Source organism: Magnolia sinica, chromosome 17 (assembly GCF_029962835.1).
Source record: "Magnolia sinica isolate HGM2019 chromosome 17, MsV1, whole genome shotgun sequence".
In the NCBI taxonomy this organism is placed as follows: domain Eukaryota; kingdom Viridiplantae; phylum Streptophyta; class Magnoliopsida; order Magnoliales; family Magnoliaceae; genus Magnolia; species Magnolia sinica.
This window is the reverse complement of record NC_080589.1, coordinates 10,152,398-10,169,279: the sequence shown is the minus strand read 5'-3', so window position 1 is coordinate 10,169,279 and position 16,882 is coordinate 10,152,398. Positions and strand designations below refer to the sequence as shown.

The following is a 16,882-nucleotide window of genomic DNA, read 5'->3' as shown; positions in this document are numbered from 1 at the left end:
ACTAAAGTACTCCCAAGTTAAGTGGTCTCTTAATAAATGATAATTTTTGTGATCTCAATATACAGATGTAATGCTTAGCATTTTTAAAACAATGAACATACACTAATGTATTTTGAATAATTACATGTCAATCCTAGTGATATCTCATACGTTGGTTATTTTGATGCAATATAATGATGTGCATTACTAGTGACTTGAGGCACGTTATGTTTATCGTTTTCATTAAACTGGAGACGTGACTAGAGCGCCGCACTTCGCAAACTGCTAGTGTAGCTCAACAAAATATTATTTAATTGATGGTGCCTCCTATTACTGGCCATAGCAATAACCACTAGCTATTATTGGAGTTGAGTTTTTTTTTTCGATTACAGTATTGATGGCATCATATACTTGTTCAACTATTTAAATTTATAACGTTATTTGTTTCATTTTGTGAATTAAGAATATTTCATTTATTTTCATTCTTCGACTTTGTTTAAGGTGAATATGTTTAATTCAATCATTTTTCATTATATATTAGTCAAATGACCATTAAATTTAAAAATAAAAATAAATTATTATATAATATTAAGTTCATGAATGAAGGGAGAAACAACAACTCATTATGTAATGTTAGCGTTGAGCCTTATAAATTATTATGCAACACAATCTATAATGCATTTCCTAAAGTTGTATAACTCATTACTATATTGCGGGGGCAATTATTCAACATAATTCATGACATCTCTCACATGATACATGGACCACGTAATTTCTCGAAGGTTTTAAAAGCCTTAGTAGATAGAGTGAATAGCGTGTTGTACTAATATTCAAAACTCAACTTTAACTAACAGGTCACAGTCATTATATGTAACATCATGAATTTTCACTGTTTTGGATTTTTAAAAATCCTTGAGTTATGGATCCATCACTTAGAATTTGAGAACTCATTTTAAGTGTAATGTTTGAACATTGCATTAAAATTTTCACTAAACTCTATCCTTATCTGGAAATGAAAAATACATTGATGAAAACAATTCCTCTACTAAAATAAAATATCACGGATTATGACTTTACATAACCTTTTAATACTATAATAAAAACACACGATTTAATTGTCTATAGTGAAATTTTGGACTCATTTAGATTGCAAATTATATTAGTAATATATTAGAAAAGTGTCATTATTACAAATTTATAACATTTATTTAAACATATAATTTAATAATCAAATGAAATTAATGAAAAATAGATAAAATAATTTATAATTATTACAATTTTATTTTATATTGCATTCTTATGACACGTACATTGGTAAATATTATTTCTTATTTCACATTAAGATAATATAAAAATATCATTATTATAATTTTATTACATTTATCTAAACATGAGAATTGCCAATCAAAATATATATCTTATAGAAATATTTTAATACGGGGAACTTGGGTCATAATAGATGGGTTGGATCTCACGTGGGATGCGTATGGCCTTCTAGGAAGTGCAATGCATTTTTATTTTGCCTGCGCAGGTAGGCCACCTGATGAACGGCCCAGATGGTCACACACGCGTGCAGTTCGTGTAGAGGATAGAAAGCAATCGAATGAGCATGATACCCAAGAGAATGTTCTGGACGGCCGGGGACTGATATGAGCAGCTTCAACCTCGCACGCGCGAAATACGTGCCCACGTGAGAAGCGTGCGCCAAAGTTCGTGCTCGATCGAGTTCATGCTTGGCACGTGCGAGGCGGGTGCCGCCACTATAAAGGTCCCCTTCAGGCAATTTGTGAGGGCAACAACATCGTCACAGCTCTCTCACAGGTTCGAAAAGCTCAGCAAAATCCCTCTCCCGTTGCCCTAGAATCCGGTACGTCCATTTCTTCATCTCCTTCTCTGATGATGCCACGTGTTTTTTATCCTTCCCTTACTTCCTCCTTCTGAGGATGCGAATCTTAGCAGTACATGCTTCTTTCATCGTTTTAGAGCTAGATCCTTGATTTCTTTCAAAACCCTAGTTAGAATTCTCAAGTACATGACTTAAGAACGATGCGTTGGATTGAATTGCATCTTCCAGCTCGTAGATCAAGTGCGAGTGTTATTGTAGCAGCTGATGAAGCGTAGCTGCTTATTTTATTGCGTGTTTGGATGTTCGATCGAATCGAAGTGCAATTAATTTCAGTTCAATAAAAAAAGATTAAATGGCCAAAGCCGGGCCAGTGTTGCTTATGAGTTCAACTCAAAATCCGGAATTGCAAGTAGGGGTTTGGTCTCACCCCACTCTGGGCATTTCCTGTTTGGTGAATTGAGCGAATCACGATTCAGTTCAGTTGAGCATCCAAACAGACCCCAATAGATATTATGGGTCTTGTTGATTCACGCTGCCTTTCTTCGTATCTCACGTATTTGGTTTTTTATTATTATTGCAGCAATTGTGACTTGCTGATATTTTGTTTGATTCTGGCTGGATGTAACCTAGAGTCTGGCGACTGAGCTTGTCCTGGAAACAGAATAGCCGTCTTATGATCTTTTCTTCTTTTTTAAATTTTTTTTTTTTTTTTTTTAATTTTATTTTCTTCACACTGAGAAGGGAATCTTGAGTCGTGAAAACTGGTTTGGGTAACATCTATGTTTTAAAACCTGAGCTGGACCTGAGTATGCTGATCTTCTAGCCTTGATTTATAAAGCAGTGCCATACCCCCCTGCTGAAGACGCCCTTCTATGGGACCTAGACAAATCAAAGGCATTCTCGGTAAAGTCTTTCTATAAGGAAATGGAAAAGTCTTCCATAATTCAGCTGCCCATTCTTAACTTCATTTGGAAATATACGGTCCCCCCAAAAATCAGTGCTTTTGGCTGGTTGGCAGGAAACAAAAAGATTCTGACGACGGATAACTTGAGGAACAGGGGGATGATCTTGACTAATGTCTGTGCGTGTTGCATGAGAAATGAGGAAACTGTGAATCATCTCCTGATCCACTGCCCGTTTTTTCTCCCCATATGGTCTGAATTTTGCACCTGTTTCAACATCAGCTGGTGTTTCCCGGATACGGTTGACAGTCTTCTGCAGGCCTGGCATGGTGTCCGGATCGATAAGGGTAGAACCAGATTGTGGCGGATGGCTATTCTTGCTGTTTGGTGGTCTATATGAGAAGAGAGGAACAATCGATGCTTCCGGGATTCTTCCTCCCTTCCCCATGCTATCTCTTCTAAGGCTAAGCAGCGCATTGTCGAATGGGCGAGTCAGTCGAAATATTTTAAATGTTTTGATTTTAATTTCTAAGGGGCCTAGGCAGCCCTCTGGCCCTCTTTTGTATTTCCTTTGTTTCAATGCAATTGGTATCTTTCAAAAAAAAAAAAAAACCTGAGCTGGACCTTGATCTGTTTTTTTTTTTTTTTTCTGGTGGTTCAGTAGAATTGCTAGTTCAACTACTCAGATCTTCTTGGCCTGTTTTGGTCCAGAAATATGCCTTATTTAAATAAATAGTAACAAAAATAATTAACACCTAGCCTGCTGTTAGCATAGTCGTCAATGTCTATCCCTTCTCGGTGGTAGTCAAGGGCTCGAGCTTTGATGGATTTAGTTGCAACTATACTTGTTTTAGGGTGACTTGGACCTATTGGTGGCCAGTTCTCGTCCAAACTGGTCCAACCGCTTGTCTCAATGTCTATGCCTTCTTGGTAGTAGTCATGGCTTTGAGCTTTGATGGATGCATTGTAAATATACTGGTTTTAGAGTGACTTGGACCTATTGGTGCCCAATACTCGTCCAAAATGGTCCAACCGCCTGGCTCGGTCCAGGTATTAAAACATTGGTTAAAATAACATGTTATTCATTGTTGGTTGTTTTAGTCGACCCTGATTAGTTGGAATAAGGCCTAGATCATAATGATAACAATTTTGTTTAAAATCTCAACAATTGCATTATTGTCTTAGGGATGCCTAACCTATTTAGAAACTTATGCACTTTAGTGGAATTTTTTTGGTAACTTGGGTTCTTTAATAGATGCTTTAGTTTTAGTATATTATTTACAACTTTGAAACGCTTGATAATTAAAGCTTTTGTATTTTTCGTTTTGTTCTATGAGGGTATCGACTTCTAGGTCAACCTTGCCTCTAGCTTGCGATAAAGAACTTCACACTCCGTATGCTTATAATGCTCTAGTGGTGCAACTCAGTGGGTTTCTCAAGCCAAGCCTGACCTGACCTGTAGAGGACCCAACCTGATTTGATCCAAATTCCAACCAAATGTGCCCAACTTGAAACCAACCCGAATTCCTATATACTTCTCTCAACCTGATTTGACCCAAATACACATGACTATTCCCAACTCGACCTGAGCTGACCAAATTTGCTCAACCTGAAACTAAACTGTTTTCAAACCAGGTTGGTGTTTTCCAATGCAAACTCAGGTTGGGTCAGTCCGGTTCGAGTTGATCTTGGATCAAGTTGTAGCCCTATTATGGCCTTGTCAAGGATGCCTGTCAAAGGTTTATCATTTGAATTCATTACAAGTTGGAGCATTTTTCTTATGACCTTGAATACTGGAGTGTCATTGATCAGCAAATTCGTTTCTAATTTCATATAGATGGATAGAGTTGGGGATATGTGATGCTATTAGGAGACATACTTGTTAAGATTTCTTATGATTTTATGTGATGGTTCCTTGAGATGTATGAAGGATACTCACACCCATGTCTTCCTTTGTGGAAATGCAATAAACAATTGCAGCTATAGTTGTTGAGTCAAAGTTGTAGTTAGATGCACTCACATTCTAAAACCATTCTCGATGGGGTTGTACGCATTGGCGGACAGTTTATAACACATTTGTGATTATGATTTTGTGTAATTGGTAGTGTTGGTTATGGCTATGCATTTTAGATTGTGATATTTTTTGCCCATTTCAGATACAAATTCAGGATTTGCTTTGTTTAAGCCTTAAATGGTGGCAAATTTGGTCCATTTTCTCTTCGGAGCACATAGTGTTTGTGTATTTTTTTCTTTCTCTTCACAAAGCATATATGGTGTATTTCTATGTCATGGCATGTAGTTCTTGGTCTTTCAATTTGATTCTTTGCTTGTATTTTATACTAAAAACTTGTTTACTTTTTCTAGGATCTTGAGTACAATCAAAATGTCTAAAAAAGGGTTAATGGAGCAGGACCTAAGTAAGCTTGATGTGACAAAGTTACACCCACTCTCTCCTGAAGTAATTTCTCGTCAAGCTACAATTAACATTGGTGAGGTTCCTTTTTTTATATTTTGTCTGCTCATTTGATTTATGACAACAGTAAATATATTTTTGTTAGCATTACTTTTTTGGGCAATTTGTATTATGCATTGGAAATGAGGAGAAAAGGGTGGGTCAAAGCATGGTTGACCATACTCTTAGATGGTTGGTCCGTTCCCTTGACCTTTCTAAGTATGACAAAAGTTATGGCTAACTCATTTAAGGAGTTTGTGCATGGTTTTGTAGTACACGTTCTTTTGGAGTTGCATTTTCTTCATTGACGAAAATTTTCAAGCTCACTTAGATGGATAAGGATGTTTTTGTGGAGAGGAAAGATGAGACAAGCTAGTGAAAGGATGGAATTGAAGATGGAGTGCATTTGGGTTGTGGAATGGTGCCTTCATCGTGAAAGCAAAATTCATGAAAGGGATGGGCTTCTCGGTAGGGAACGGAGAGCATACTAGATTTTGGAAAGGATGTTTGGGCGACAAGAGTCCGGCTTGATGAATAACTTTCCGAGCGTAACCCGGCTAGTTATGGATGAGGACATATTGGTTGTGAATTGTTGGTTGGCTAGTGGATCCTCGGAGGTGTGGTCGCCCTTGTGTCGCTGGAATTTATCGGATGAAGGAATAGAAGATCTTGTTTTACTCATTCAAAGAATCCATTTGGTTAGCCCATCCTCTGGGGAGGTCAATAGTTTGGTTTGGCGAAAAAAAAGTTCGGGTCATTTCTCGATTACATCTTTTTATAAGATGTAGTGCTTCTAGTCGTTCATTGGCCAAGCCTTGATGGCTATGTTGGGCTCCTTTAAAAGTGGCAACTTTTGCGTAGCTAGTGGGGAGGAATAGGGTCTAGACCATTGACAACCTTTGCAAAAGAGGAATGGTGATCCTGAACATTTGCGTTTTGTGTATGGGTAATGCAGAGACATTTGATCATCTGTTCATTCATTGCCCCTATACTCAGGGGATTTGGGATTTTGTTCTCTTTTTTTTCAAGGTGCAGTGGTCCATGCCCGCCTTGGTGGAATGTTTCTTAGAGGCAGGCCATGGGCTTTGTCTTTGTAAGCAAACTCGGGCAGAATGGCGGGTGGCTATGTTAGCTGCCTTTTGGTCGGTGTGGGGAGGAATGGGAGATGCTTCAACAATATTGGAATGGTGTTTGTTTTGTCATCCGTGGGGTGAAATATTTTGTAGTCGAGTGGTCTTCTTGTAGTGCATCTTTGGAAGATTGTATCTTGCTTTTTGCTTGATTGGGTTGTAAGCTTTTGGGTGCCATCTTGGTGCGCCTCTTCAATGATAATTCCTTTATCTTTCAGAAAAAAAAAATAACTTAATCCGAAGTGTTAAGTATGCATGTTGGTTTAAACAAATTTAGTTACTAATTTAATTCAAACCATGTCTTGCTCTAGTTGAGTTGACTCAATGTGCTCTTTGAGGACTCAATCAGTTGATTATTGTAGTAAAATATTACCGGGGTTGAGATTTGATCCATTTGTGAATAATAATTTGCTCCAGGTACCATAGGTCATGTGGCACATGGGAAGTCAACTGTTGTAAAAGCAATATCTGGTGTTCAGGTAATTGCTCATTTATCTAACCTCTCTTTACCCCCTGCAAATTTATCATTGGTTGTGTTGGTTTGTTCGATCTTGTTCCTAGTTTTAAACAGCTGCATTTTAGTAACCTCTCTGTATCCTTGTTGGGTTTTCCTATTAGTTTTATTGGATGAAATTTAGAATTAGGTCATTTCAAAGAATTACAAAGGAGAGATGAGATTATCATGGCCAATGTTTTCTGTAAGCTGTTTGTGACTGGTTGAGTGGATGTAACATATGTCGAATATATTTAGAAATAGGGGGCAGAGAAAGGATAGAAGATGGACTGCCTCGTTTTGCATGTGCCAGTGTAATGAATCTCTTTCATGGCTAGGAGGCATATCCTAGGCATCTTACCTACCCATTCAATAATTTAGATTGAAACTACTTATGTAATTAGAAATAAATGTGCCATTAAAAAAAAGAAGAATGAAAGGTATGCCATCTTCTTTGTTCATTTTTATAAACCCTTTTCATCTTTGTAGCAGTGTTAAAACATGAAATACTAGCACAATGTCATAAGAAATGATCCAGTGCTCTCTGATCATTATTAATTAGTAGTGATCCAGTGCTCCTAGTTGTATTGGAATACTTGGATAGTCCAATCAATAGACCTGGACTGTCCATTAGGTCCAACATACATTTCATGGGTTACCATGCGACCAAACAGTGGCCTATAACATGGATGTTCAAGATTTTTCGTGGAAAAAATAGGCCCAAGTAATAATTTGGGCCATCTTCTTGTTGGGGCTCATCATGGATTGGTTATGGTTCACAAGAATATTTTTCATAAGAATAATGACCACCCCATCCATGGTTGTAACATGGTTGGCTCAAAAAAAGAATGCCAACTTATGAATGTACTGCATCATCTTTTCAGTGTGCTTTTGCATTGTAGACTGTAAATGCGTGCTTGACCTAATCGACAGTCAAGGTTGATCAATTGATTCCATGTTTGCTGATGTAGGAGCAGTACAACTTATGTTGCTCTGAGGGCACTTGCTCATTTCTTTAATGTCATATACACTATTTTGAGGTTTGTTGTTCTGAAGTTTTCTGTCACCAACAAAAAGTCAATGCGACAACACAATCTATCTTGAGTTCTGTCATGAACAAGTGGCATTCAAATAACTGAGTTATATAGTAGTATTACCTGGCAATCTTGTCTTAACTGCAGAGAATACATGGTTATCTTAAAAAAGTGTGTGTAGATAGCATGATTAACTTAGGACCTCCTCAAAATACCGTTGTTCCTACACTAAAAAGTTCAGATATGGTAATCTGGAAAAGCTACCCTGACTTTGTTTTCCTGTTTGTAGACTGTTCGTTTTAAGAGTGAGCTTGAGCGTAATATTACTATCAAGCTGGGATATGCTAATGCCAAAATATACAAATGTGAAGATGAACGATGCCCTCGGCCCATGTGTTACAAGTTAGGTGATCTACATGAAATGATGTACTTTTTTTATTCTTTTCTCCTACACTCCATGACCTAATGCCAAACCTTGTTTGCAGGGCCTATGGAAGTAGCAAAGAAGATAGCCCCCTCTGTGATGTTCCAGGATTTGAGAGTGCAAGGATGAAACTCTTGAGGCATGTTTCCTTTGTGGACTGTCCGGTGAGATGAAACTCTCGGCCTTTCCCTTTGTCAATGACAACTAGACTTTCTAGTGTGAAATGACTTGAATTGGAGCTGTTATGGTTCTGCAAATGAAATACCATTGCTATTTACCACTATCTTGCTTAATTCAGTGAAGTGAGTTGGAGGCTGCGCATGCTAGAGGCCTTAACTGTTTGCAAATTTTCCTTTCCAGATAACATACAATAGTTAGGCTAAAGTGAAGCATTGGGCATGTGAATGGTGTTTATTAAACATATATTGGCAGGCTTCCCATTGTTCCTTGCTGAGAACTACTGTAGCATGGCTTGCATGCTTGGTGGTTCTTCATGCGTACCAGCTTTACCTGATAACTACCCTTCATTGACCCTTCATTGTTCCTTGCTGAGAACTACTCAAGCATGACTTACTATTTTGGGGGTGCATGAAATAGCCGGGCTGGGTGCCAATACTATGTAGGACTGTATTGGTATGTGGGTTGCCATGGCTGGTTCCAAGAACCTGGTTATTGATGTCTGGTGGGCAGCTGATTGTTGAAGTTTTTCTAATGTAACTGTTTAAAAACATGGATTGACAGAATAGACGTCTTCGGCAATTCGGATGCAACTCATCTGAGTTGACTCAGACTCTGTCGGACCTGATCCATCACCCCACGAATCACTCAGACGAGTCACCCCTGGCTGGGCTGAGCCAGGCCGATTCACCCCCGACTCAGGCGAGTCATGACTCGACTCAAGTCTGGACAATCAGCCCGAGTTGCGGAGTCTTAAATCCCTGTTTAAAAGAGAACCCCAAATTGCTTGGACAAAGGCTAAGATAATCGTGGTCATGAGGATGATGATTGTATTCCTGTGATCCATTGTTATCTGAAAGGCTAGCTGCTCATTACTTAAGCAGAGGAATTTTTATCTCTCAACTATCATGTTCTGATGTCCCATAGCCATAACCCTTCTAAAAAAAAACTAAGGAAAGAAAAGAAAAAGAAATTGTTATGATGTCCCATGGATGCAAGTGAGGCCCATGGTTCAGCGATGCAGATCTGATGTGCCCCATTGTCTGTGGCAGATAGCCCATAAAATTTCGAGATTATCCGTAACAAACATTCAATATAAATAGATGGTTAAGAGAGAAATACAGCAATGGTTAAAGAAATGGGCCAAAGATTTGGATAGCTAGGACTTCTTCTTGAATATTATTGGCGCAGTGCCATCCATGTAAGGCCACATCAGATCAATACTGTAGATCACCAAACCATGGGTTCTGTTTGTATGGAATGGATGCATCAGGAAAGTACTCATGTCCTATTGCATTAGGGCCTGAAAATTCGTACTTTAACAATGTGATTTTTTATTTTTATTTTTAAATTTAGCACAGAGCATTTACTTGTCCTTCTCTCTCTCTAATGTTAGAAGTATTAGTTTGTCATCTCTTTCTGCCCATTAATCCAGTACATGTGATTTCATTTGAACTGATGCTCTAGACTGGGCATTGGGGTGCTTCTTTTAATTCATTCTGATAGTTTTCTTTTCCCTTCTCAACAGGGTCATGATATTCTTATGGCTACAATGCTCAATGGAGCAGCTATTATGGATGGAGCATTGCTATTGATAGCTAGCAATGAAAGTTGCCCACAACCCCAAACTTCTGAGCATCTTGCTGCTGTTGAAATCATGCGGCTTCAACACATGATTATCTTACAAAATAAAATTGATCTTATTCAAGAAAGTGTTGCCATAAACCAGCATGAAGCCATCCAAAAATTTATTCAGGTCAGTTGTCTCAGACTGTCTCATGCAGGATGATTCTAGAGAGGCATTATATGATACATACAAAAGAAATAGCTTTTGTTTTTTGTTCTATCTGACCATGGTATGGGTGGAGCCCACTCCTTTGAAATCTAAGCTGTTGATCTGGGGGACCCCATCATGGGATAGGTCATGCCCTAATAGCTCACTTTTAGATGATCCTAATTCCTAGGTGGAAATGGGCAATTACAACCAATGATGTACTTGTAATGGGACCTAGTGGAGATTTTAGGCTTATCCTATTCATCATGTGGCTCACCCTATGAACAATTTGGATCACCAAATGTCAGGTCCCATGTGCAGTTTATTTGGCTGATCTAACTCCCCGTTGAAAATTGTGTATTTTCTCATTTCTGGAAGTTTCAAAGCTGAATTTCCTTGTCCTCAATTGTCTTCTGCTATATGTGCAGGGCACCATTGCTGATGGCGCACCAGTGGTACCAATTTCTGCTCAGTTGAAATACAATATTGATGTTGTCTGCGAGTATCTTGTTAACAAAATACCCATTCCTGAGAGGAACTTTGTGTCACCACCGAATATGATTGTAATCCGGTCATTTGATGTGAATAAACCTGGGTCTGAGGTCGATGAAATAAAGGGTGGTGTTGCTGGCGGGAGCATCCTCAGGGTACGTTCCTTTCTTTGAGATCATTTGGAACTTGTTCAGATCAGGTTGGATTTCTGTGAATCCCTAACAATCCATGTCCTGGATATTAAATATAGTGAGCAGGATCCTTTTCTTTCTGCTTTTGGTAGTAAAATAGTACGAGTACTATTTTTTATTGGAAGTAGAAAGAAAAAGGGTCTGCTCTCAATCAGGATGGTGCACTTACCTATTGTCTAATGTAATAGGTGCACTCATGCCCTGTCTGTACCCTCTACTAGTAGCATGGAATCTGGGTATCCTGCAGCCATGCTCTGCTCCCTATGGAAAGATGCTTTCTTCTTGGAAAGACGGCAGATTTGGATTAGAGAGCTTAGCTAAGCCCACCCGCTTGCAGGTCAGCTAATGCACACACCACCACTTATCCCAGCATGGCATTCTGGTGAAGTATCCAAGCCATCGATCAGGTGGACCTCACTGTGTAGATGTTACTGCCCAAAGATAGGTGGTCCATTCAGTAGGTGAGATATGACATTACAAATAAGTTGATGGTTTAGAAAACATCGGCTTTTTTTTTTTTTTCCAGTTAATTGTGACCCGCATGACTGGTGGACTACCTTACTCTTGGGATAGGGAATCTACTTACTGATATCCTTCTGATGGATGGCTTGGATATTGCATGTCTGCCATGTTGGCATGTGGTGGCGTGCGCATTAGCTGACTTGTACATGCATGTTGGCATAGCAAAGCTCAGGATTACATTATTGGGAGCAAAGCTGCAATCATACTATATACATGGTATTAAAAAATGGTTGTGGTTTACGTAATGGTAACGGTGGGAGCTGTTATGTGATACAGGGCTGTAACAGCCATTCTGAAAAAAAAAATTGGTCCGTAATGATCCGATATGGGCCCATAATGGTCTGATATGTTTTTTTCCTTTGAAAACATTTTAGACCATAATGGCCCATATCGTAATGGCCATAAGGCTGGCCATTACTGCCACCATCACTAATATTAAATACCTTGATTGTGTATACAGATGCAAATTTGTAGCTTACAGTCTTCATGTGTTATGTCAACATCCATGTAAAGAATTTCAGTTAATTCATTATATAAACTAATAAACACATCTTTTTGTGTCACACAGATTTGTCTTTCCGTTTATTTGTTTCCCATCTGACAATGATGCTTATGCAGGGTGTTTTGAAGGTGAATCAATTCATTGAAGTCCGTCCTGGCATTGTTGTAAAGGACGAGACTGGTAACATCAAATGCACCCCAATATTTTCAAGGATAGTTTCGCTCTTTGCTGAGCAGAACGAGCTGCAGTTTGCTGTTCCAGGGGGACTCATTGGTGTTGGCACCACCATGGACCCCACATTGACACGTGCTGATAGGCTGGTGGGTCAGGTCCTCGGGGAGGTTGGATCACTTCCCGATGTTTTTGTTGAGCTCGAGGTAAGCTGCATACTTGCACCCTCTGCATGATATCCTTATTTAACCAGACCGATGACATACTTGCCTACACCCACCACAAACTCTATTTGCATTTTTTTGGGGGCGAGAAGTTCCTCTGCAATTAGTTTTTTTTTTACCATGCATTATGAAAGGGCATGAGAAGGGTTTTAAAGAAAAAGAAAGAAGGAAGGGCATTTGGATAATTAGGATGGAGCTCCCATATTCGATGTCCCTTTCCCGCCAAGTCAAATCTGCTTTGTAGGGGAGATGATATGATAGACTCATTATGCACTGGGCCATAAAAAGATAGCGTGTAACAACCCAATTTTATTTATTTATTTTTTGTGGGAACTAACCCCGCCGTCCATTTGCGTGTGGCCCACCTGAGTTTCAGATTAACCTCATTTTTTTTGCCTTATATTCTCTTGGCCAAGCCGGGATAATGGACGGAGTGGATTTAGATTATTGTTAGTGGGACCTACTATATCTTAAACAAAATTAAAAGGAAATAAAAATGAAAGTTATATCTTCCGCACGGCCAAACCACTTTCTCCACTTTCCTTCCGTTTTGTACGGTAATGGCCGCCAAACCCTCCCACGAAATGAAACTGCCCACATCTCCCACTCTTCCGCCTCTTTCCTCATATCCATTAAAAAGAAAGGAAAGATATAAACAAAGTTTCAATCGTATCATAAAGGGAGAGTAAACCGGATAGATCAAGAGAGAGGGGGAAAGAGAAAGCTCTGTAGATCAAGAGAGAGGGAGATTAGAGCGGAGGCGGATCGTCAAACTTTAAGGTAGGTGATCTTCTCTTGAGATTTAATATTTTCAGTTAATTATTATGTTTATTTTTTTTGGAATATTATTATCAATTGATTTTTATGTAGGAAATCCTACCTATTCATGAATTTATATTTTATTTTTATTTTTATTATATATATATTCTTGATATTTAATGTTGAAATAATAATTATATATATATATTTATATATATATAATAAAATAAATTTACCGAATAAAATAAACCAATTATCTAAATTTATATTTTGATTTATAAATTCTATATAAAAATAAATTTGCAAAATAAATTTATATTTTGATTTATATTTGTGTTATCATATGCCTCACTTGCAATTTCAGAGTGTGTGCATGTCAATCGTCGTACTCCACCAGAGTATCAAATAACTCCTCATGAAAAGTCAGGAGATATACCATAAGAAACTACTTTAATGGAGAATGTTTCAAGTCCATCAAGCTGGACCACAAGTTCGGTCCACCTAGCAATAGATTTATGACATATTAAGTTCATTCAAAATCCAACCCTTTCAATTCGTTTAAAACAACATGGAGAACATTTATATGAAAAATCAATCCTATATACTAGTCAGGATATCCACCAAAAATAGGAAATAACTTATAACTGTTGATAAATAGTATTATCCATTTAATGAGTGAATGTAAGTGTTTTCTTGTAAGTGATCCTAATAGTATAATAAACCTATTAAATGGGTTAGATTTTTACTTGTAAATTTAAGGTTAGAAGTTATTTACTTGATGGACCGTAATGTTTCCAACCAGTTGAACTGGAGATCTTCTTATTATAATGGGACCTTGCTAGTGCAGGATAGGCGAGTATGACTACAATCTTACTCGTCTCCATATGCAGAACATAGCACACAACTGTAAGTCTGAGAAATCTACCATGCAATCCACATCTTCAACGTGCCCAGATAAATATAATAAATAAATAAATAAATAAAAGAGCACGGTCTATCCATTTTCTTAGGCACCATGAATGAATGAAAGCTAACAACGTTCCTTATTCAACTTACAAGTATGGTCCACCTATTTAGTTTAACTGCTAAATTTTCAAGCAATAGGAACATAGAAAACATGACCTCTCAGATGAATGGAATAGATATCACACACGTGTCTTGTGTGGCACATGACCCACGAGTAGGATTCAAATCCTACTCGCGCGAGTAGCTTTCCCATTTTCCATGAAAAAAATTGAATGGTGGGGCATTGGAGTGGCTGCATGTATTCTAGAAATCAACCAACGGCTTTGGATTTGTGCAAGTGGTCATGACCCCTCCGGCTCTGTAGTGTATACATTCATCATATACCTGCATTTTTAATTATTACTTTGGGATACACATTTACTTGGTTTGTTGTATGGATTTATTTCCACAATCTGCCTCTTTATTAAATAATAATATCATGATAGTTTACTGCCATTTTTAATATGGTGGTGACTCCTCAACCGTCCACCATGAAATGTTGGTATGATAATCAGACTGTCTAAATTGCCGAACCAACTTTTGATGGTGGGCCACAAAAATAAAATAAATAAATAAAAATATTTGAACTGAGAATGCGAAAGTAACCATGAATTTTAGTAAGCCCAGCCACTCAATGTGAGATTTATTACTCAAGGGTAGAGCTCGTATAGAACTTGATATTTTAACAAATTTATGTACCTCCACCATGGATCCCACATTGACACGTGCTGATAGGCTGGTGGGTCAGGTCCTCGGGGAGGTTGGATCACTTCCCGATGTTTTTGTTGAGCTCGAGGTGAGCTGCATACTTGCACCCTCTGCATGATATCCTTATTAACCAGACTGATGACATACTTGTCTACACCCAACACAAACTCTATTTGCATTTTTTTGGGGGCGAGAAGTTCCTATGCAATTAGTTTTTTTTTTTTTTTACCATGCATTATGAAAGGGCATGAGAAGGGTTTTAAAGAAAAAAGAAAGAAGGGCATTTGGATAATTAGGATGGAGCTCCCATATTTGATGTCCCTTTCCCACCAAGTCAACTCTGCTTTGTAGGGGAGATGATATGATAGACCCATTATGCACTGGGCCTTAGAATGGATGGCTTTTGTACAAAAAATCATACATATACTAGACACAACTATCCATCTGATTGGTGGCCATAAAAGTGGCAATAAAAAACAAAAACAGTTAGTGATCAAATATTCAGTGGTGGTTAAATTAAAAAGAAGAAGGATGAATATTTGATCCATCTGATTGGTGGCCATAAAAGTGGCAATAAAAAACAAAAACAGTTAGTGATCAAATATTCAGTGGTGGTTAAATTAAAAGGAAGAAGAAGGATGAATAGTATTGTCTAATTGGTTTGATTCTTTGAAAGTTTAATCCATCCATGCTATGGCCTAGTAGATGGAATTGACCAGATTGTTATATGTAATTCTTCCTGATGATGGTGAAGAGATGGCTGTGCCAGAATCTGGGACACAACTCGTGTTAAATTGTTGCGAAAACATGCCACAATCTGCGAAAAATCATATTGTTTGCCTTGATGTTTTGCCTGCTGCATATCATTGAACACGGAACTTATTGCCATATTTTCTTTTTCAGGTTAACTTCTTCCTACTCCGACGGCTTCTTGGGGTCAGGATAAAGGGTACAGAGAAGCAGGGGAAAGTCTCGAAGCTAACCAAGGGTGAGATTCTGATGTTGAACATAGGGTCCATGTCAACAGGGGCCCGAGTGGTTGCTGTGAAGAATGACCTTGCCAAGCTGCAGCTCACCTCTCCCGTGTGCACCAGCAGAGGGGAGAAGGTGGCTCTCAGCCGGCGGGTTGAGAAGCACTGGCGCCTCATTGGGTGGGGCCAGATTCAAGCGGGGTCTACTCTTGACGTCCCACCAAGTCCCATCTAAGTGATTGCATACACACAAAAGGTAAAATACTAAGGTGTGTTTGAGAGAGAGGGAGAGACGGAAAATGTGGGAGGGAAGGCAGCTGTTAGGGACAGTCTTTGTGAGATGGAGAAGAAAACACTGGAGATTGCTTTTAATTCTTGTTGCTTCCATTTTGTTTCTATGAGGTTTTAGTTCTTATAACATGTTTGGGCGGACTTTCATCCATGGTGTTCTATTTTTGACATGTCAAGAGGATGGACGGTTTGGTTTTTTTGTTATCGAGGAATCGATTTGAGGAAGATTTGCAGCGAATGTTATGTCACTGTATATATTTTTTTTCCTGATCTGAACGTAATTCATATAGAGTGGACGAAACCATGGATGGGCCATAGCCTGAAAATCGCAAATGATCAGTTGTCCTTCGTCTGCTGCTGGGCTTCTGGGCAGGAAAAAAGAATAGCTGATACAGTCGGTTGACTTTTTTTTTAAAAGACTAATTAATTGAATGGTTAGGATTGTCTGACCATATGATTTTTTGTTCTATGGCCCATCCTTGGTGAACTTTCTCCCAGAGATTGATATATATATATATATATTCTTTAGTTTCTGCTAACATTCATAAAGCCAACTCCCAATATGCTCATTAGTGTCTATCTCTCGGGGCTAGACATTGTCATGCTTATCAATCCTAATTGTCCATGCAGTTGGCCCACTGCAAATGGGCTACGGCAGAAGATACTGATTGAATAATTAACAGTGTAGTTTTTTATTTTGGCTCATCCGTGGTGGGGCTCACCAGTGGGACCATTCACTCGCCATTGGTCTATGTGGTCATGTATGTAATTAGAGGTGTACACGAGTCTCGTTAGCTCGCTCAGATCAACTTGGAAAAGCTCGACTTGGATCGAA

At 38.5% G+C, this 16,882-nt stretch overlaps 1 protein-coding gene across 2 annotated transcripts; it reads left to right on the top strand.

Moving 5' to 3' along the window:
- Positions 1 to 1,724: 1,724 nt before the first annotated feature.
- On the top strand, positions 1,725 to 16,285 carry LOC131230719 (uncharacterized). 2 transcript variants are annotated; one of them, XM_058226656.1, is made up of 9 exons: positions 1,725 to 1,846; positions 5,092 to 5,216; positions 6,727 to 6,788; positions 8,126 to 8,238; positions 8,322 to 8,424; positions 9,966 to 10,193; positions 10,640 to 10,858; positions 12,035 to 12,295; positions 15,689 to 16,285. In XM_058226656.1, exons 2-9 carry the CDS (start codon positions 5,111 to 5,113, stop codon positions 15,989 to 15,991), a joined length of 1,395 nt encoding a protein of 464 aa, XP_058082639.1. In that variant the 5' UTR covers positions 1,725 to 1,846; positions 5,092 to 5,110; the 3' UTR covers positions 15,992 to 16,285. The 2 variants fall into 2 exon arrangements, with proteins under 2 accessions (XP_058082639.1, XP_058082640.1); XM_058226657.1 differs by lacking the exons at positions 8,126 to 8,238; positions 8,322 to 8,424.
- The last annotated feature ends 597 nt before the right edge of the window (positions 16,286 to 16,882 follow it).

Coding starts and splice junctions, on each gene's coding strand:
- LOC131230719 (XM_058226656.1), top strand. CDS start 5,111: ATGTCTAAAAAAGGGTTAATGGAGCAGGACCTAAGTAAGCTTGATGTG. Junction 8,239..8,321: donor CCTCGGCCCATGTGTTACAA/GTTAGGTGATCT, acceptor CCTTGTTTGCAG/GGCCTATGGAAGTAGCAAAG. Junction 10,859..12,034: donor CTGGCGGGAGCATCCTCAGG/GTACGTTCCTTT, acceptor ATGCTTATGCAG/GGTGTTTTGAAGGTGAATCA.